Source organism: Prosopis cineraria, unplaced genomic scaffold (assembly GCF_029017545.1).
Source record: "Prosopis cineraria cultivar Desert tree isolate PC_DT_omini unplaced genomic scaffold, ASM2901754v1 PC5, whole genome shotgun sequence".
Taxonomy (NCBI): domain Eukaryota; kingdom Viridiplantae; phylum Streptophyta; class Magnoliopsida; order Fabales; family Fabaceae; genus Prosopis; species Prosopis cineraria.
This window is the reverse complement of record NW_026555336.1, coordinates 5,134,541-5,157,684: the sequence shown is the minus strand read 5'-3', so window position 1 is coordinate 5,157,684 and position 23,144 is coordinate 5,134,541. Positions and strand designations below refer to the sequence as shown.

General features: G+C 33.0%; 2 protein-coding genes across 2 annotated transcripts; one reads left to right on the top strand and one right to left on the bottom strand.

Moving 5' to 3' along the window:
- The first annotated feature begins 620 nt into the window (after window positions 1–620).
- On the top strand, window positions 621–6,618 carry LOC129311951 (AT-hook motif nuclear-localized protein 13-like). The gene is made up of 5 exons (XM_054954466.1): window positions 621–1,353; window positions 1,442–1,494; window positions 3,062–3,193; window positions 5,670–5,828; window positions 6,008–6,618. Exons 1-5 carry the CDS (start codon window positions 849–851, stop codon window positions 6,278–6,280), a joined length of 1,122 nt encoding a protein of 373 aa, XP_054810441.1. The 5' UTR covers window positions 621–848; the 3' UTR covers window positions 6,281–6,618.
- A 10,447-nt stretch (window positions 6,619–17,065) lies between these two features.
- Window positions 17,066–18,591, bottom strand: LOC129310969 (AT-hook motif nuclear-localized protein 23-like). The gene has a single exon (XM_054952875.1). It carries the CDS (start codon window positions 18,182–18,184, stop codon window positions 17,309–17,311), a length of 876 nt encoding a protein of 291 aa, XP_054808850.1. The 5' UTR covers window positions 18,185–18,591; the 3' UTR covers window positions 17,066–17,308.
- Between the last annotated feature and the right edge of the window lie 4,553 nt (window positions 18,592–23,144).

Below are 23,144 nucleotides of genomic sequence, written 5' to 3'. Positions count from 1 at the left end.
AATTTTATTTATAAGCTTTTAAATTATAAAAACTAAAAACATTAAAAAAATATAAAAATATAGTTTAATTACGAAACATTTAGATAATTAAAGCAAGTGAATCTACGTGCATAAATACAAACATGCATAGTTCTTTTTTTTTAAAAAAAATCTGAGCTTAAGTATTAAATTTTCTCTTTTAATTCTTGGAAGCTAAATAACCAACTTACTTCCACTACCTCCATTAAAAAATATAATATAAATTTTAAAAATTTAAATATTAAAAAAAATAAACCATTTTTAATATTTTAAAATAAAAACATGCATTTTTTTAAAAGCACCCATAGTAAATATATATTATTTTATATTTATCTTAAAATAAAATATCATATAAAAATAAATATAAAAGGATGACATTAATTTAAAATAAATAATTATTTTATTATGAAATAAGATTTTATTAAATTAAAAATGTTTTATATTTTTTAGATGGGGAGAGTATTTATTTTGTTTTTAAAATTATAATTTAGTTTAAAAGATAACAAATTCCACAGAGCGAACGAAAAGAATTTCTAAAACCCTAAAATATAAACCCTGCTGGCCTGCTTTATAAGCTCAAATCAATGAATTTGGGCTCCGTTTTTCATTCCTCAGTCTTTTTAATTTTCGATCGTACTCATTCATAGTCCTTCTCTCTCTGAGTGTCGTGGGAGACTCTTATTTCTTTCTCTCGTTCTCATCAAAGTGGGTTCCTAGAAGATAACATACTGAATCCCAGTAACCTGCATTTTGCTTCGCCTTTCTCAGGCTTCGAGCATTTCGCTTTGCGAAGCTCCGAAAACTCGCTCTTGTCGTTTTGATCTGCTGCAATGGATTCACGGGAACCGCCTCAGCCCCCGCAACCGCCGCAGCTACAGTCGATGGGACACCCTCAACCACTGCAAAACATGATGATGGGGCCCACTTCGTATGGTTCTGCCATGCCGAACCCGAACACATCTTCCATGATCAACCCCAATTCGACGGCCGCCATGATGGCCCCTGCCACCGCACGATTACCCTTCAACGCCGTGGTTCCGCAACCCCCTGCTCCGTCTAAACCTATGGAACATCCGAACAACAATGTTAGTCCTTACGATGGGTCATCGTCCGCGATGAGGCCGTGTGGGCTTAGTATGGATTCTACGAAGAAGAAGAGAGGCCGGCCGAGGAAGTATTCACCGGATGGTAACATTGCTTTGGGTTTGACTCCCACGCCCATGTCCTCTTCTGCTGGCCCGGGAGATTCAAGTGGTACACCTTCTACGGAGCCTGGAACGAAGAAGCACAGGGGAAGGCCACCGGGTTCTGGAAAGAGGCAGCTGGATGCTCTTGGTATTTGTTATTTGAACTAGTTTTCTGTGTGATTTTTTGTTCTATTCATGGAATTTTTTCGATTGTTAATTATTCTGCTGATATGCAGGAGCTGGCGGTATCGGCTTTACTCCGCACGTAATATTGGTAAAAGCTGGTGAGGTATGATAAACGCAGTAAATACTATTTAATGTTTAATTTTGTGATAATTTTATGGTCCTCAGTATTTTGCAACAATAAATTCCTAGTTCCCAGTTCATGAGTCTGTGATTTGTGAAGTTAAGCCCAAAATAAGATAACTGAAGCAAATGAGCCTTCTTTTCGCAAGATATGGATATGAGGGGGAAACATGCTATATCTGCAAATAGAGCATTAAAAATTTCGACTTTGTAAATTAAATCTTTGTGTAGATTCACTGTTAACATATATGATTGGAATAATTTAAAACTGTGGCATGTTATGATTGGAATGATTGTGGCATGTTGTTATTGCTTGTAACTGTAACTCGTCCAATTTCTAAGACAGTCTTTTGACGCTTATTGTCTTCTTTAGCTAAAATGTATAGTTTGTCTAACTAATCTACGTTATTTTTAAGGCTATTTCAATGCCTTGTTTTATTTTTCTTCAAAAGAAGGTTTTCAATTACTTTCCAATTAGGCGCACGGATAAATGAATTGAGTATCCAGCTTTAGCTGTACAGGAAATGTTGGCTTCCCCTCTCCTTTCGAAAGTGCAAAGGAACTTTGTTAGCAACTTTGTTTCCTTCACTGTTTGTGTCTCTGTAATTCCAACAGCACAATCCTTTTATAAAGTAGTTTTATTGAGATTAATTGATTGGCTCTCAGGGTGCGCAGAAGAGCATCCTTTAACAATATCCATATCTATCATGGAGTCCATCTCCGCGCAGAGCTTGCTGATGCCTAGATGCCATGCCATCTCAATACTAAAAAGCATACCCTAGAGCTCCGAACACAGAACCCCACTATAGCCTATATTTGGAATAAACCCTTGAGCTCACATGTTATATGTTTTAGAAGTGGCCTTTGTTTCATGTATCAATGCTAATCTGGTGCTTTTGTCTTCTCTCCCACATCCTTAATAATATGCATGTTTTGTAGTGCATCATTGTATGATTATTGCTATGAATGGGGTAAACTCCTTCATTTAACTGATTGGATAATTTATGGGGTGTATTTGTTTGTGCTATCTTATGGTCTGATCATTTTGTGGTGGAGACGGATCTTCTAAATAAAATAATGCAGGATAGAGAGAAATGGATCAATTTTTCTCTTTTTCCTCCTCTTTAAATTTCCCTAAATGCACAAGGCACTTGGTGGAATCCTATATCATTGAACTTCTTTTTACTCCTGGTTTGTGGCATAGAAGTGAATATATACCCTAATTTGTTGTACAGCTTCTGCCTCCATCACAGTGAGAAAGGCAGGAATTGATTTTAACATTAAATTAATAAAGTATTGATGTCATCGGTCAAGCTTCTCTTGAACAAAGCTAAATATTGGGTTTATTCTCAGATTTATAGTTTTGATGTGGAATTATCATGTCATGTAGTGTGGGAATAATTTTATATAGTGGTAATAATTTTATATACTTAGTTTAAGGGGTGGAGTTTTGGAATTAATTTAAGCTATTTATTTAGTTTCCATTAGCAGGCTTTGATGAGGCTTACTATTGTAACAAATCTCCTCACTAGTGCTTCTGTTGTTTGCAGGACATTGCTGGAAAGATCGTGGCCTTTTCACAGCAAGGACCTAGGACAGTTTGTATTCTTTCTGCAATTGGTGCAATCAGCAATGTTACCCTTAGACAGGCAGCAATATCTGGTGGTACTGTGCAATATGAGGTACATTTTATATCCTTCTAGAATGAATTCTATATTTGTTTAGCCATTTTATCAGGTTTTGCTGTTTATATGATTAGGACATTATGCAATGCATTTTATGTTTCTAAAATTAAGGTACTGCAGTTATCAATTTGACAATCTCTCCCGTATATATATAAATACACACACATAGTTATCTTTATCAGACCCCATTTTGCTGTTGAAGCAGGAAAACTTAGTTACTATTTGAGATGTCGACTAGAAATATAATGCTCTGCAATGTTACCTGATTTGTGGTTTGCCAGTTGCCATGATATTAGGACGGGTACTGGTATGTGGTACACCAATTTTTATGATTGCTGGTACAGTTGCTATGTTATTTCGGTACATGTTTTTCTACAAGTCGAGGAAGAGGCAGTATATACAATATATTAAGCAGAATAAAACACTTTAATCAGATAAAGCAAGGATTTATTATATAATAGAATATAGAGAGCAACTTTTTATTCAACGTACTGTTGTAATATAATTATTCTAATAATTAAATATATTAAAAAAATTATCCTAACAAATTCCTCACTTCATAATTATTCGAAGAAATTTTCCACTCATCTATTGTTTTCCTTTCATCTCTTTTATCAAACTTCAATTAAATATCTCCTATTTCCTATATTCACTCTCATGGTATATGTACTCTCTGCTAGTCTTTTTCTTCAATTTTTTCTGCCAACGTACTCTTCTGCACTTCTTCATTCTCTTACATAAATCAGCCAATATGTACTTTGCAGTTCTCTTCTTCAACTCTCTCCCACTTCATCTTATCCAACAGACCAACACTCATTCTCTCACTCTGTTCAGTTCTGTTTCATCTCTTGCAGTGTTTCAGTTTTACATTCCAATACGGATGAACAGAAAAAGGGGATTTGTTGTAAAGTTAGGCAAATATGGAAACTGTAATTCATTGTTATCCTGTGCTAATGTATTGTTTTCTTGTTCGTACTTCCTTGAAGCTCTTTGTTATGTCTCAAAATTTGCCAACGCTACTTTCTGTGTCATTGGAGAGGTATTGGAGTTTACAAATTCAGATTGCTGGAGCCATTTGAGAACATTTAGTATCCAAATTGTTATTTACAGAGTTCAACTGAATGTTTCATTCATATTTATGTCTATTGAACAAATCCTTCTTGATTTGGAAGTCATTGGGTGGATATTTGCTTCCCTAGTTTTTAGTATACTATGAAATGGCTTCCTTTTTAATTTTAACATTTCCAAGATAAATTTAAGTTGGAAAACTGTGTTATAAAAATTATGTTTGAATTGTAGCAGATCATCATTTACCTGGATCCTATATAGCATGCCACATCCTGATATGAAATACTGTCTCTTGAGTTTATTCAGCCTGGTGGTGCATAGTTGTTGCTGAATTAGAATCGAATGTGAAACAATATTTATTTGATGCTATCTACATTTGGATCTTTTGGGGCATAGCTTTTGCATCGCCTTTCCTGTAGGTAGATCAGTATCAAGTCAATACCACGACTAACAATTTCTTGTAATAATTTACATTTTTTGTGGTATTGTTAAACGCCTTATCCTAGGAAATTTTCATGGTTGCTTATGAACCTTGCACTGTCGTGCTGACCATGGAGGAGCGACAAGCTGCTGACTGCTGGAACTTAGGGTCATGGAATTAGCCAGTTTACAATCTTAACTTGTAATACTTATTACTTACCAGAAAAAAAAGAAAACTTTTTGGGGATTTACTAAAATGAGGTATAGCTTCAGTTAAATTTGCAACTCATGAAATCCTATATTTTTTATGCAAAATAGAGGAAGTATAAATAGTTACATGAGATATGCCATTTTGATGAGTTATGGATTTGAAATTACTTTATAAATGATGAAGGTTATTAGCTCCCTTGAATTGGTAATTATAGAAATGAGAATCTGGGAACAAGAGTTTTGTGCTGTTGAATGTGAGGTTTTATTTAAGTATCTGGAATTCTGGACCATGGAAACTGGTGAAGCGAGGGAGAAACTCATGCTGACTTAATGTGCTAGGAATACTTGGACTTTGAATCAATCAGGGATGGTGGGATCGGTGGGATTTTGCAGTAGAGTTCCCTTTGGACAAGTTTGTGACTGACACTGGGTGAAACTTTGATTCATAGACACAAATTCGTATGTGGTTCTTTTCCCCCAATGAATGTTCATATTTTGTAATGTGCTACTGTGTCATCCTGTTTGTCTTCTACACTTTTGTTTCTTTACCCCAATAATGGATATCTACGAAGTCAACAACCATATTAATAGTTTTTATTGACGATGAACTACATTTAGCTGCATTTATTTTCCTCTTTATGTTTTGTAATAAATATGGATATGGCAAAATACGGAATGTTCATTATTCACTACTGGTGGTTAAATTAATTTAAACTATGTAACTTAACATGTTTTGATATCACTTCTTTTCACAAGGTATCATTTCCCTTTACAGGGCAGATTCGAGATTATATCTCTATCAGGTTCTTTCCTGCCATGTGAAGATAATGGTCGCAGCAGAGCAGGTGGTTTTAGCATCTCTCTTGCAGGTTCAGATGGTAAAGTTTTAGGTGGTGGAGTTGCTGGGATGCTAATTGCCGCATCACCGGTGCAGGTATTTCTTCTCTCTCTATGGTAGAGAATTTGTTAATTATGAAAGAAAGCTCATTGAGTAATATCATTCTTTCTTTTCCTGACCAGGAAGTAATATCATGTTGCTTGTTACTGGGACATTTTTATGCATGATGGATGGCCTGAAGTATTATTTTTTGTGACTGTTCTGACTATTAACAGGTCATCGTGGGTAGCTTTATTGCTGATGGCAAAAAGTCAAACTCAAATATTCAGAAATCAGGGGCTTCTTCAGCACAAGCCCCTCAAATGTTAAATTTTGGTGCACCTGCGACTCCTACCAGCCCTACCTCTCATGGCCCTTCATCTGAGTCCTCTGATGAGAATGACAATAATAGTGATTTTAATAGGGGACCTGGACTCTACAATAATACTAACCAGCCCATTCACAATATGCAGATGTATCAACTATGGGCTGGTCAGACCCAGCAGTGAAGAAGCTCTGACTTTTTTTTGGCCTGAAAGATGCTCTTATGACTTAACGATGCAGAAGAGGGGTATTTTCAAGGAAAATGTATGGATTAGTGGATAGAGGGTCAATATTCTTGATGCTGACTGCCATTATTGGGGACCAATCTTAGAAGAGCCTATCCTGAAGGCTACATAACTATATGAATTCTGTTATCGATCCTTTTTTCTCTTCGTGTCAGTTGATTTAGGAATATTTTCTTAATTGAAAGCTTGTCAGCGTTTATAGCAGAGAATATGCTTTCTAGTATCCAGATTCTGTCATGCTGAATTGCTTCTACAAGTATTTTGGCTTCTATGTTCTATTTCCTGTAGTAGGCTGATCTTGGCAATATTTAGGTAGTTTAATTTGGATATGAGGTTTAGAAGATTTTTCCCTCTATTTGGAGCGACCAAGCATTGGATATCCAATAGATGACTGTATTTTTGGCAAAAAATTTCCATAGTTTTCTTATTTGGATATCCAGTGGTTGATGATAGTTGAAAATTGTCAATTCGATCTGTACGGATAAAAATTCCTTGTCAAGATCATTAAGTTTTGAAAATTTTTAATTAGTTTTCCTTTGCATAAGCTATTACAGTGTTGTTAAATTTGTAGGCACACTCGATCATGTATTGTCTGGATGTTTTAAATATACATAAACAAAACAGGTTGCTTTATCTGATATATTCATTACCTGCTTAACGGTTTGCCAAAAAAACGTGCAATTAGGCAATTCAATAGAATATTGATGGAAGTTTAAAATCAACGAATAAATTGATTTTTTAATTTTTATCCTCAATTTTGATTTCTTTTCTTGGGATATAAGTAATTTTCAGGAATTATGCTGGATATCATTAATTCAAATTATATCAAACATGTATATAGGAACAAGGGAGAATAACATTCAGGACATGGAAGAGTGTTGTTGACACTTCAAGTTCTCCAAGGCCCCCTGGTAACATTAAATTCAAAAAGCATATTACCAAAGAAGTCTCCATTTATTTCTAGCGATGGACATGATTGTCAAAAATTCATAATTGAGACCTCTATTGGGCTGGCAAAATCATAAATTAAACTTGATGAAGTACTTGCCAACCCAATGTAAACAGCATGTTAGGCTAACCTCATGCTCCTGAGTTGAAATCTTTGACTTGCGAGTTTGACACCCACACTTTTGATATATCATTTGGGTCAACTATTCTATGTACTAGGCTTATGCCTTTTGGGTTATAATGGGTTATAAAAGAAGGGACCAAAGCCCAGATGAAGTACAAATAAAGGCAACTGAACATCCGATACATGCAAGACCAAGAAAACACACTACAGTAACATGAGCAAGTCAGACAACAACACTGATTAATTAAATGTTTAGAATGCAAACACAAACGTAGCCGACACGCATTATAGTAAAGTTTAATCACGAACATAAGTTGCTTGGTTCTCAATTATCATGCATACATCTTAAATAGGATTGCGCGCGCCCACACACACACACACACACACACGTAGTATTACTTTCCATTATGTTTTTGTCCAACATTATTGTCTTGCAAGCAAAAGCTAAACATGAATAACTTGTGCGCATGCGGGCCAATGTTCCTAAGAATCAACGGAGGCCAGTCAGAGCCGGCAAAGAAATTAAACCTCACTTTATCAGGGGGGAAAAAAATAGAGAAACGCGTGAACTTCGAAGCCTATGCTATACACTCCATTCCAAGGCGAAGATACAAGCTTTCGAACTTTCTATGGAAATGGATTGCAGATGCTTGATGTTAGCAGTTTCATGGAAGAGAAAGCGATGTCGTCTGATGTATTACGAGGTGTTGAGAAAAGATTATGGGTTTGAGGCATCAGAAGAAGTGTGTGTGATAGTAGGAAAAGAGAAGAGGGTGTTCATGGTGGACCCGTTTGTTCTTGAGGAGAAGCCTTTTAGGGTTTTGATGGAGACCAAGTCCCATTCCAGAAGCCAAGAAAGAGCCATTTTCGTTGATGTGGACGCCATTTTGTTCGAGCACATGCTGTGGCTCTTCCATAATAATCACTTCTTCGTGCAGATTCAGTTGGAAGGATATCATTGACATCTATGTTGATGTGAATCTGAATATGATAGTTAAGACAGTTAGAGTTATCATAATAGATATACCTTTAATTGGATTTGGATCCAGTGTAATATTTAAATTCACTCACTTAATAAGTATTTCATGTAGCTCGATAATATCCATTTAATTTAATCAAATGATTGTCAGAAACTTTGTTATATGATACTAAAAAATGATCAAATCTCAAATGTTTGGAAAGGAATAATGTATATGAAAAGTATTCCGATCATACGAGATTGTTTTAAATTTCAAGAGGAAATATATCTTGATAATATTTAAGCAATCATTTAATTCTTGTTACTATTGTCTTGTTTCAAAGAGTTGAGTCTGAATCAGTGAATTGATATCTACTGTATGTCTACTGTGCATATATAGAAAGGTTAACCAATATTTCCAGTCCTGATCATTTACCTCTATCCTTTAATATTTGTTTCCGTTTAAAATATTTTCCAAGTTTTGGCTACATTTAAGATGTCGGCAAAAAAAAAAAAAAAACCAATTAAGATGGACCCCATACAAGAAGAAACCTACATTTAAGTGTTTAAAGTCTAAACACAAAGGACACTAAAAAGTAAAAAAGACTTTAAACATGTTTCATATGTATACAATTAGACATGTCGGTCAGTGCGTGTGTGTAATTAGACATGCTTCTCATGCGTCCCATGAAAGTTTGGCACATGAAATTACATTTTTGATAGCTTATATGACTTCCTACATATTTCATGTTTTATATTGATATTGATGATCTATCCTAAATGTTTTGAAGAGTCGGATACTTTGCTAAATTTAAAAAATTTGATCAAAAATGAAAAATAAGGAAAATAAAAATAAAAAATTCATTTTTTCAATCTAATACACTTGGGGAGTTTGATTATTTTTCAATTCAGAAGATTTATCTTGATAGTTCCTGACATATTAAGGTCTGTTCTAGTTGGGTCAGAGGCCCAAGACTGTATGTGAAAATATATTCTGACTGGGCTGCCACACCTTTATGTTTTAATAACAATAAAAAGAACAATAATAAGAGCAAGAGTTTTCTGATACCTTGTCAAAAACCTTTTTTTTTTTTGTTTTTTGAAGAATGATATTTAAGGTGGTCACAAGAGAATTTATTGTAATAAGAGCATATTAATTTTGCATCGAATATTATCTTATAAGAGTACACATATGTTATGGTTAAAAGCTAAACTTAAATTTGATATATATTTTCACAAGATAATATTCAATGCAAAATTAATAGGCTCTTATTGAGATAAGTTCTCATAAGAAGGCCTTAAATATTATTCTTCCTTCTTTTTTTGGTTGAATTGTAATACCTTGTCATTATATTAGCTCGATCGAGGTTATTTTTAAGCTTTAGGTTTGTTCTCTACTTTTCTTTGTGGAAAATCCATCTGTGTAAGCTGACCTTTGGTATTATTTTTACCAAAACAAAAGGGAAACCATCTGAATCTAAGCCGGCATTATATTAGTGTGTTTTGAATGTTGAGCTATACTTTGGTGGGTCAAAGTTTACAAGCACAGAATATTTGACTTCGTTTTTTGAACGGTTCATCTCTTCGAAGTTTCAACTCATTTATTTTCAAAAGGTACCCCCATGTCACATTCAAAGGTTATCTTCTTCTAAGAACAAAGGTCACCTAATGGCCTAAGCTTAGTTAACCCTAACAAGCTACATAAAGCACTTAAATCTAGTTTTTTGAATTGAATCATGTTGAGCTGGACAGGGAATATGGTTTGAATCGATACTCTCCAAAATTCTTGTTTCTGTGTATTATATATGTAACATTAGATTTTAATTTTAAGTAGTAAATAAATTAAAGAATCAAACTTAAAAATATGCGTTGTTTAAAATTAATAGGGATCGTTCGAAGTTTATGTCTCTTATTTCTTTTAATATTGTATAGTTCAAAAGTTATTTTCAATGTTTGTTATATTTTTAAAACAAAAATTATTATTAAAATATCAAAATGAAAATAATAATGAGGAAAAAAAGAATCCACAATTTTTTCTTAGGATTCTACATTGTCGTAGGTTATTTTATATAGGTTTTTGTAAAGTGCTCTGTCTCGCATCTTTTAAGGACCTCATATCGTTTAAACAATAATTCCATGATGGTGAGTGTACAGCAATATATAATTTACATAGATTAGCATAATAATTCTACTCATTATGACTTGGATTAATTATTATTCCGCTCTCCCTGTTAAATGAAGCTTAATGAATAATAAATGGGTTTAACCAGTTAATCCGTAGTACTTAATATGACATTATTATCGTTTTGGCCCCATCATGGTGGCCGCGCAACATCATCACAGTCAGCTAAATCGTGATTATATATGTGTAATCACTCTTTGTTGGAAAGTCTATATTACTAATTAATTCAAAACAATTTAATGACTGGTTTCTTATCAAAATTCAAGTGATCGATACATGTTGAAGTTGACAGCTTATTAGAATCAAATGAATGGGTGGAAGCATCAGCATAATTTAACATTATATTTGCCCGCACGACTAAGTTGGTTCGATTCTTTTTTATTCAAACCTATAAATTCTTATCCTCCTATTTCCTAACACTTAATTATTCAAGCCTACTTGAGCTATTGTATTGGTAGATGTACGTCACAATAATTAATCATGGTTTAACAATATATATAATATAATTAAATTAAATTAAATGCGTTTTCTGTGCCATATAACGAATATGGACTTTTATTCATGACTGATGAAAAATGCATTTTGTTATAGATTTTAATTATATGATATATTATATATCACTTCGATTAAAAAGAGATCTAAATATATATAAAGTATTGTAAGCATAAAAAAAAATAAACTTTTATAAGCAATCTCACCTCTTATAGGAAAGATCAATTTTTTTAAATTTTTTTAGGATCAAGGTGCATTTTTGCCTTTGAAATATTTTCCAAGGAGTATCTAACATTTTAAACTATTGATTTGAGTAATTTTATTTTCAAAGTAATTAAAAAAGAGATATTTGTCCTTTTCATTAAATTCTCTAATGGTCAACATTGGAGTATTGATTAATATTTCTAACTATTAACATTGGGAGTTTAATGGCAAGAGCAAAAATGCTCCATTTTAATTATTTTAAAGATAAAATTACTCTAACAAATAATTTATGGTGCTAGGCACTCATTGAAAAATACTTTAGCAATAAAAATACACATTTATTCATTTTTTTTATGTATAATAGGCGCCACAATCCATGTCTTCCAACATATATCTCTAATATATTATAAAATCTTACATAATCATTTTATCTTGACTACCACCAACCTAAAGCCAATAATTCTGGCAAAGCCTAATAGATCAGCTTAAATAAACCTGAAAAAAACATAAAGGGGAGCCAATTACCATGAATTGCGACCATACTCATTTACAATCAACAATGTCATCAATATCATACTTGTACTAGTATTTTAACCCTATCAAAATATTAAAATTAATTATACATACAACCCATAGCCCAAAATACATAATTTAACTCAAATCAACCTATAATACAAGTAATCACAAAACAATACAGCCCTAATGTGCAACATCATAAAATTCATACACATAATTGTTAAAAAGAAATGAGGCCTACAAGTTAGGACAATAGGTCCTATATATGCCTTAGGTAATTTTCCTCTATATTGTCCCAATGAGCTAACACTTATATTATTGAAAAAAGAGGAGTGAGTGTAACTACTCAATAACTAGGGTTAATTTAGCATATACAAATGTATGCCAATCAATTATAGTGATGTAAGTGGAATTTATACATCTTTCAAAAGTTTATGACTTTCTTTCAAGTATTTGTCATGACCACAATATTAACAACTATGTGGCTGAGCACAATCACACAACAAAACTCACATCAATAATAAAAATATATGCACATAAGGGGACACAATACTAATAATCTTATGCCCCCATCAAATTATGCAAGACCACAATAATAACAATTATGTTATCATATAATGATATGCACAATGGCTTAACTTATAGCATGCATTTAATCATCATGAATAGCATGCAATATATCATCATTAATTATCAAATCACAAGTTATTTCACATCCATATATACCTTCTCACACAACATCCAATAACCACCATATTAGAATCAACATTCATAGCTTATTCATTATCACACAATCAAACCCAACAATGCATTCGTTCATGTTCTCAACCAATCAAGGTCATTTTGCCAAATATCATTCAAAACATTAATTTTAAGCCATACTTGCATTATTTACATACACTTGAAAACATACTCATAATTTCAATACATAGTGTAACATACTTGCATCGCACACATTTCAAGCATCTTAATTTGGTTCATAAAACTATATCACAAATTAATACACGAATATAAGAATACGATTTCTCTCGATTACCCTTGCCTCTCAATACAATTTCTTCTAAAGCTTCTTCAAAATTTGAATGGTGTTAATTTGTGATTAATCTACAATTAATTATAGTAACAATCATTAATATCCTCATTAGGATAATCCATAAATTTTAACTCTACACTTCCAAAACTCCCAACATCTTAATCTCTCACTTTTAAACATACCCATTAGGTTTATCAACTTCCCTTAGTTCACATTAACTTGAATGTATCATCCATTATCATTAATGGCCTTTCTACACTCCCAACAACCTTCATAAATGCCATTTTCGGACATTTATGGCTTCTACTGATTAAATGTTTGTAAAATTTTTAATGTTAGGCTTAAATAACCTAAACAACTCTCATTAGTTCTATCTAAATTTATGAGTTCAAACTCATAACCTTTATGGATCAAAGACTACTTTCTCAATTCAAGCCCTAACTCAAATTTTAAAGGTAGGTAAAAGAGGAATGGAAGAGGAAGCTTGGAAAATTTACCTTGGGTATTATCAACCTCTAAATTGCCCATAATCCTTCCAAATAGTAAGTCCTAATAGAGCACTTCACGTGCTCCTTGTTTTCTCTTTTGTTTTTTTTTTTAATTTTCAATTTGATTCTCACTCTTATTGCTATAAAATCACAACCATGCACCATGACATATGGTATAGAGACATGTACTTCATAATTTGGTGACTCGTGCACCATAGTATATGTCATAGAGGCACTTTTTCTTGTTTTTCTCCCTTCTTGAGGTTTGGGCATTCTAACTCTACTCTGGACCCAATACTAAAGCTGAAATCACAATTCAAAACGTTTGTTAGAATCCTCTAATCACACACCACATTAATTTACTTAATTAACCTCAGTTAACTTAATTAATAAGTAGGGTTTAATTTTTCATGATGTTACAATAATACACAGACATAGACAATTAAAGAAGTTATATTCCACTGTGCATAATAAATAAAACAAGTTCTAACGTTTCTCTTGATCAATTTTTAAATCTAAGACCTTAAAATCAGTTCAGACTATGTATACAAAGTTGGCATCCTATTTTTTAAAAGGATGTTGAAGTTAGACTCTATATATAGTCCTCAAGGTTAATTAATTAGGGCGTGGTAAGATAATAAATATCAGGTTTGTTTAAGTCGACAACTCAAAGTCTAAGATATATTATTTTCAAAAAATGGAATATGTTCCCCAGATATAATTTTTGTTAGTTAATTTTTTGGCCAAAATTTTTTGTTTGCTAGACATTTAATATTGGGTTTAGATACTTTGTATGGTTAGATTACTAAAATAACCCTTGTAAAGATAAAATACTTGGGACTAGACTAAATACCTGTGGAGACGAACATTAGATTAAAACGTCATGTTGATATAGACTCACCAAATTTTATACATTACTTTACAAAAAATAATAGTTTTAGAATTGGTTTGTGCTTCTTATTACCTTCCGTGAGTTAGTGTTTCGTATTCCATCACCCAACATTTTGGAAAATTTGGGAGTATTACCGCTACCGAACCAAACTAATCTAAACTTTTACCACGCGAGATCGTTATTACTGGCAGTGATCTCAGGGGTGCCAAGGGATGTGTTTTGACATATATGTTCTAAGACTACTTGAATTTGAAACTTCATGGTAAGTTAATTTAACTCATTCAATTCGTTGAACCAAATGTCCCTCTATACATTAGTGTTTTTTTTTTCCACTATGATTTAGTAACGTATCAAATTTTTTTTGTGAGGGGGGTCTGGGTACGCCACTTATTACAAATATTCTAAATGATTAAAAATTAAATAAAGTATTTAAGTGATACATATTAAAACATAAAAAAAAATTTCACATCAAACATGATATTATCAGCCATTCATTTGGAGACCAAAAACAACAAGAAAAGAAAAAAAAAAGAAAAGAATGAAAGAATGAAAGATGGAAAAAAAGAGAGCAAGAGAGATCAAAAAGAGAGAGGGAAAAGGAGAAGAAGAAGAAATTAAATAAACTTGAGACCTTTGATAGTACAAATAGTTATAAGCCTAGGCAAAAAGAAGATGAAAAAAAGAGGAGAAAAAAACTGGAAGAGAAAATATTAGAATATAAAAGAAGTCCTACATCTAAATATTACAAGATAGATTGAAAATACATAAGCTCATGAAGTATCTAACCATATGACTTAAACTATTTTGGTGAAATATACTATTCTTAAACATACTTACAATACAGCCAAAAAAATAATAAGCGGTCCGATCCAGTGACTATTTCCTCCTTGTTAAACTCCTATTCTGTTTTCTTAATCTGAAATTCTGAACAGGGTGGGGGGAAAACACACGCGCACGAGTTTAATTAGTATTTGTACCTCCATTATAGGTGTTTGATTAAATATATGATAATGGTCTAATTTGCATAAAAATAGAGAACAAATGGTCAAAGCAGCTCACTTCTACAATTATATGCTAATATTCTGCACTTTCACTGTCTGATGAAGAATTTAACAATGCCCATGAAATTCATTATCAAAAAAGCATAGCCAAGAACTGTTTAATGAACAGACATCGAAGACAAACTTTATGAATTATAAACCACAGCAGGTAAAATTAATATAAATTCAATTCTTGAGTCATTGTGATCCAATTCAAAGGCGAAGTTCCATTAATGAAATATAAAAGGGGGATATATATCAGCTTATCCATCTTATGCTGAACTATAAACCATATGTGACTTGAAGTTCATGTATATATTGTCATCTTGCTAGCCAGGTATATATTGGGTTAATTAATTAGGCAAATTAAACTAAGTATATTTAAAACATATCCAAATTGAAGCAAATAAAGGCCACTCATATAAAATGAAAAAAAAAACCAACAAGGATTATTAAGCGCCATTATAGTCGTCAAAGGTGTGGTACGGCTTCACTAAGTAATCACTACTGGGGTGCAAGCAAAGCAAGCACTTTCTTCTTCGCCAGGCTCTTTTATATATAAACACATTAAGTGCAGAATAATTAAAGAGAAGTATACATCTCTGCAATATTTAAGTACTTGGCCACCATGAAATCAACCTACCCCATCAAATCCACACTCACTTAGAAACTTGATCTATATATTCATCATCAGAATATCACTGATCTTCTTAATTACGTTACATTACTACAGCCTTCCCGTATGGTCCGGTCCAGTCAAAACCTTAATCAGATTAAAGATATACAAGTGTGGTTTGAAAGTCTGAGCATGTCATTTGAGCATCGTAAGATCAAAGTTCTAGCTAGGGTAAGTAGTTGCAGACAGAGAATCATCTCATTTGTTTGTTTAGATTAGAAGATTCAGAACAGATAGTTGAAGTTGAACCAAAGTATATGTCAGTAATTAAGAAAAACCTAACCTTCCATTTCATCAGATGATCTAAACTGGAAGCGCTTTTAATTTGACACTTGTGTGTGTGGGGTTTGTGTGCGCGCATCTCTACCTGTCTGTCAATATCTCTATGTGTGCACGTATCCAGAAGAGAGAGAAAATGAAAGATGATCATGATGCATGAAAATTGAAATATAATATGCAGAGGCATCGACAGTCAGAAAAAGCATCCTAACTACTGGTGAAGCACCTATATAGAGATTAGAGAAGATTAACAGACAGTAGACATTTTTTTCCCAATTTTTTGAGATTGTCTCCTTTTTCTCCTGGTACATGAAGCGCAAATAAATATGAAGAGGTGGGATTAGAAACACTAATTCATAAGAAGCGAAACTGTGATATAGAAGATTGTATACAATCAATAGTAAGTTCTTCATGATGAGGAACACGTTATATATATATGACTATTCACTACTGTTATATGTTAATAAATTAAATTTAATGGTCCAGAAATAAAAACACTACTATTACATTCTCTTAAAACAATGCCAAAAAGAGCCACCTTTTTTTCTCTGATAAAACCAATTTGTATACCTAACACGAGTATCTTTAATAATGTTCATATTGAAATGACCTAGTCAAACTCAAACCAATGACTTCATAACAAAGAAGCTTCCTAGCTAGTTGAAATGTGAAGATTAGGGGAGGGTAAGTGAGGGCCGCAAAAAAAAAAAAAAAAAAAAAAAAAACAAAAAACAAAACAAAAAAGAAAAAGAAAAAGAAAAAGAAAACGAGTGGTTAGAAATTGTGCTTCATGTTTGACGACAAACCAGTCCTTCATTGAAACAAGAAGTAAATGCATGTGCAAAGCGATTGTTCAAAGCAGAACAATCCTTAAAACATTCCAGAAAAGGAAATAACTGCTCAAAGAGATCTATAGATCCATGGAAATGGATAAAGAGAGGAAAACAAGTGAGATGCTGGTTAAGAAGTACAGTAATTAATTATAACTCCTCAAAACGCAAAAAACTACATCATCATCAAGAGAAGAAAATAAAGAGGGAGAAGCATATAAACTCATAGTGGCAATCTCAGTAGTAGTAGTCCTTGAATTTGCTGACCTTAATGCGTATCCACAAAAAAAAAAAGACTTTTTCTAGTTAAAAGGACGGACGCGGACCGGAGCTTCCGGTCCAACCGTCGACCGGCAACTGAACATTGTGCTGCTGCTGCTGCTGATGCGGCGGCGGCGGCATATTAAGCGGCAAATTGAAGAAAGGTAGACCGGAAGACGGGTCAGGATACGAGTTATTCCCTCCGCCGCCGCCAGAACCCCCCTGAGTGGATCCAGGGGTATGCATCTGAAGCTGCTCCTGCTCCTCATCGTCCAACGGGAGTCTCTCGTACGCCACGTTCGTGAACGAAGAAGCGATCACGATCACCGGACCTGCCGCCCTCAGCTCCCCCACCACGCTTCCTCCGACCACTTGCCCTTGCCCTCCGCCCAAGTATATCGTCAGGCTGGTCGCACCGGGCGGCGCCGGAGGCGGTAGGAACGATCCCGATAACGACAATATCTCAAACCTGCCGTGGAGACTCACAACAGCTCCAGCACCTCCAGGCTGCCTTAGGGTGACATTTGTCACCGTGCCACTCCCGCTTAGAATACAGATCCCTCGCTGCCTCCGGCGAGCGTAGGTGGCGACACAGTCGAACACGTCGCACCCGTTGCCGACTTCAAGAATATGAGCTCGGAGGGTGTTGGCACTCTCTCTGGTTATTATGACGGGCGGTTTGGGCTTGTTCTTGGAGCCCGGTGGCCGTCCACGTGGTCGACGGCCCACGATGTCGCCGGGTCCTGTGGAGACAAGCTCGAGGCCTTGGTGGGGACCGTCGTCGCCAGAAAAGGGATCGGCCCGATGCACATCTTCCTCGGATTCGCGTTGCTGATGTTGATGCTGCTGCTGAAGGTGCAAGTTAGGTCTGTGGAGATTTGGAACAAAACGAGAAGCAGTGCCTAAATCCAGACCAGCCATAGACACATCAAAGAGAGAGAGAGAATAAAATTATTAAAAGAAAACAGGAAACAAAAGGAAAAATAATTTTATGATGGAGGGATATTAAATACTATCTAAGTCGAAGGAAATTTTTTAAGAAACAGTAGTTTTGGTTCGTGGTTTGTGCCTGCTTTTGTATATTTTAAGGGCTCTGGAAAATATATAGAAAATGGAAAAAAGAAGAGGGAAAGGAATTAAAACCAAGAGAGGTTCAGTGAGAGAAAAGGTCTGAAATCGAGAATCTGATAAGCGATATGTGAAAGGAAGAAGAAACAGGAGGTGCAGGTGGTGTGATAGAGTTCAGAGAAACAGAAGGAAGACGATGATGAAGAGAGAGCAGAGAGAGAGGGGGGGTGCGACGGACGACGAAGGAGACAAGGGACTAAAAACGCAGTCGTGTGTTTGGGCAACCAAAAGTTTAAATATTAAAAAGAGAAGAGAATAATAAAAAATTAAATAATCAGTTGGGAAAATGGTTAATACGCTTTCTTATTCGAAAGGACGGCGACGAAAGAAGGGTTAATTAGCAGTGGTAAATGGTAATCACTCCTACCAGGATGCGCGTGCCTCCACGCGATGTTTAATTCATCGTTCCAATAAACCCTACAAATTATTCCGAAACCATCCTCCTTGAATATATTATTATTGGAGGAAATTAATAGTGCTTTAATACATATTTTATCGCTGGGTTGGACTTGGGATGTGAGGAGAATTTGAATTCTCACATCTTTTTAAATAATTTTAAAAAATAGTTTTACTTCATTTTTATCATTTATATTTTTTTTGATATTTTTATCTCTTTTATTAATATAAATTATTTATAAATTAAAAGAGCTTAGTTATAAATAGTTAAACCATACCAAATAAATTGAACGTGGAATAAGTTTATAGAAAATAAAATCATAATTTTCTTTAAAAATAATATAATTGTGAGAATTTCATTAAAAAATTACTGAAACAAACATATCACCAAACTATGACATAATACTTTGATAAACTTTTGTTTGCTTTGGTACTCAACAAATTTGTTTATATGCCCTTTACTCTCAAATCTCAAATATTAACTATACCATAAAAAGTGGCATTTCTTTCCCTTTTTCCATAAAATTAATTTAATTAAAAAATATTCATCATACATGTCACTTATTGATATTGTCTTTCATAATCACCCAACAATTTTATGTCATGGCTTGTGTGTTTTAGAGGCGACAATTTTAATTGGACACAAATTGAATGAGATTTGAATACTACTATAGCACTTATTTTAAAAAGTATATCAATTTTAAATATATTAAATATATATATAATAGAAACATTTTTTTGAATCTTTTTGCTAATCAAATTAACTCTTGAGCCTGGAAAATGTATATATACTGTCTAAGAAATTGATTTTATTGCAAAGAAATAAATTAAGATATACGAATATAATTTTTAAAACAAAAATGGTATAATTTCTCTATTTTAAAAATATAAGCAGATAGATCAACTGGCAGTGTCCTACTAGAAGGGGCTTTGCATGCTCATGTATGAGGTTTCAAGTTCGAGTTTGTTTGAATGCAAATATATAATAAGCACGTGCATAATCACTTTTTTTAACGTATTCCTACATCTGGCAATCATAAGGGGTTATCTTCTTCCAAACGATCTTTTCCATGCACATCTCAAAGAATTAAACTCTAGAATAATATTTAAGAAACTCAAATCACTATCCACTTGGTTACGTAATTGCTTTTTTGCCATAACTAAATACACAATAGAATCAGGCAAAACTGATGTTAATTCATCTCAACAAATTAAGTTGTCATGAATTTCATATAGTGGAGAGCTATTCTTGAGTGAGGTTCTATGTATTAATGAGCAGAACTAGCTTTTAATGCACCAGATTTTATGTTCCACCGGGAAGATAACAATTTTTCTTAAAGATTTATGGAAACTGACTCTGAATAATGAGATTTGAGATTTGAGCATAAAGTATGCGCGTTTAAAAATATATAGCACCTAACCAAAAAGAGATGCGTATATATGTGACAGAATTCCAAGCTTTGATCTAATAACAAAACTATTTCAGATTATGTTTTGCAAATCTATTAACTGAATTATGATGAATTAATCAATTTATGTTACATTGAAGATTCAGAAAAATGGAGAAGACATATCAGTTTTGGGGCTTAGAATCTTTTTGGCCGAAAAAAACTTGAAATGATTTTAAACTAAACCTCTCCCAATTGGTTTTTTAAATGTTTTGGTAGGTTATAAAGACAATAGTACATTTCTGCTATTTATCACAGTCAAGTGATTCATTCCAAAATAGAAAACACGGTATCAATGCTAAAATTACTAATGGATTATATTCCTATCTAATAGAAATCAACTGATTGAATTTTAAATCTGTATTGTCTCTAAAATGAAATCACGACTAGTGTGTCCTAGTGCAATTCAACTGATATATAGCTCTATAAATTTCACTTGTTGCTCTCAAGTTAGTGAGAAATTAACTTGTCTACCTTATAGAATCGACTGGCCACCTCAATGTTTGAATTTTTTCAAACAGGGTAATAAGCCTTGCCAATAATATCCCTTCCACTTTTGTCTCAATTTTTTTGTTTGATCGAGCACTTTTGTCTTAATTTTGATTACTATATTTCATCACCTTTTATGGGTTAATTTGGCATTCACATTCACCGATTTATGCTAAGTATTTGAAAATTTTCATTTCATAGTTTTACACAAAGATTGCTTCTTAATTAGCACAAATCTAAAGGAAAAGTCTATATAAAAGAATTAGTTTGTTAAGAGGGAAAGTAGTCCCTTGAGCTATTGATCATGCAAGATTAATTTTTAAAGAAGCTCCTCAATATTAAACTCATAACAATATACATTTTCATTTAAAAGTTGATGATGTTTTGGCTAAAAGTTTCATTTCATAACACGTCACTTGATTTCTTGCCCATCAGAATATCCTCCCCGTGGGTAGTCTTCCCCACAAAATCAACCTTCTAAGGAGATCTAGCATCAACGTTATATGCATAGTTTTGAGTCCAACATCAAAAAAAAAAATCTCATAAAAGAAATGTGGTTTATAAGTTTAATTAAGGGATCTTCAATTATCTTTATAGACTAGTGTTTTGATATTAGTTCTCATATAATTTGAGCTTGCACTCATAACATTAATATCTTTATTTTGAGAGGCCAATAGCATATGAAAAGGCTATATCCACAAAAGGTTTTGATCAATGAGAGGCCAAAACAGGTTGGATTAATAAGTTCCTCCTAGTTACTAGTCATGGATTTTCCCTTTTAACATGTGCTCATAACAATCAGTAAATTACCGCTTATGTACGTGCATTATATTAGCTAGAATCATATATAGTAATTAAAGTACCCCGATATTAATTGGTTAAGAACCCGAGATATGATTTTCAACTATAATACGAAAAAGTTAGTGCTTGAATTTTTGTAGATGGTATTTAATTGCACTGTAGTTAAGTATATTCATGAATTGAATTTGAAAATATTTGTGGTTAATGAATGACAATTTATAGAGCAATTTTACTGTTTTAACGATCAAGGCCATAATATCATGCATGTATATTCTCTGATTAAAAAAATATATTCGAGGGTACGTTTATACAAGCGATATATATATATATATATATATATTAATCAAAATGTGTCATCAGAACCGTTGGGCTAATTTTTTAAAGCGAAAGAGACAACGTCAAATTTAGGTTTAACTAAATCTCAATAAAGTTAGCCTAATTTATTATATATGAAACTAATATTAAAAATTAACATGTTAAAAAAGTTAACATGATTTTGAGTCAATGATTTGATCCCCTATTTATTTGAAAAAGAATATAAACAATTCTTATCATTACTGTATTGGATCATGTTCTTCTCCTATTATTAATTAAAATATATATGTCATTAAAATCTGGATGACATGGTTAGTTTATGCAGCAACGGGAAAAAATTATATAATAAATCTAAAAGGTGTGCTCGTTTATTGAATATTATACATCTAGATAAATTAAATTTATTATTACGCGTATGTGTAACCAGGACATGTTTGAACAAGTGTTGGATTTTATATATATATATATATATAACTAACACTCTCTCTTTCAAAAATATAAAACATTTTTAACCAAATCTCACCACCAATAAAATAATTACTTACTTTTAAATTAATCATATCTATTCACATTTATCTCTATTAAATAATCTACAATAAATATAAAGTTAATATCAATAAGAGTATTTTTGAAAATAAGACAACAATTATATCTTGAAAGGCTAAAAATACCTTACATTTTTAAATATTCTTCTCAAAAAATACCTTACATTTTTAAACGAAGGGAGTATGTATTTATTACATATAAAGAAAACTATATAATTTGATTAAATTAAAATATTTAATTGCAATTGGCACGTTGATAGGCAGCTGCATGGACGGTAGGTATAATTAAACATCTTAAGTCTATAAGGTTGTATATAAAAATAAATGAACGCATACACTAAAGTAGAAAAAAATTGTTGTCGGACGAAAAAACAAATAATGATATGGTTGTTTATATTTTTATGGATATCTTATTGATATGTGTGAGTTTGTAACTGAAGAGAGTAACATGTTTTTTAGATCAAAGTAGAGTACTTTATTTTATAATATAATATATAATTAATTACGTAATAATTCCTCCAACATTTCTTAAAGATTAATTTATACTTCTTGTGGCGTTACAATAAAAGTAGAAACTCATGATTCAAGAACGTACACCTGCACATCACGTATCCTTGTTAAGTATTTCCTCTTTTTAAAAATATAATAAATAATTAAAAGGAGAGAGTGATCGTACTCTCTCTGTTTTTTTCCCCCTTCTCATCTTGAGTTCTGAGACGCATCAATATCATACGAGACTTCCTTACAGCACGCAGCCAG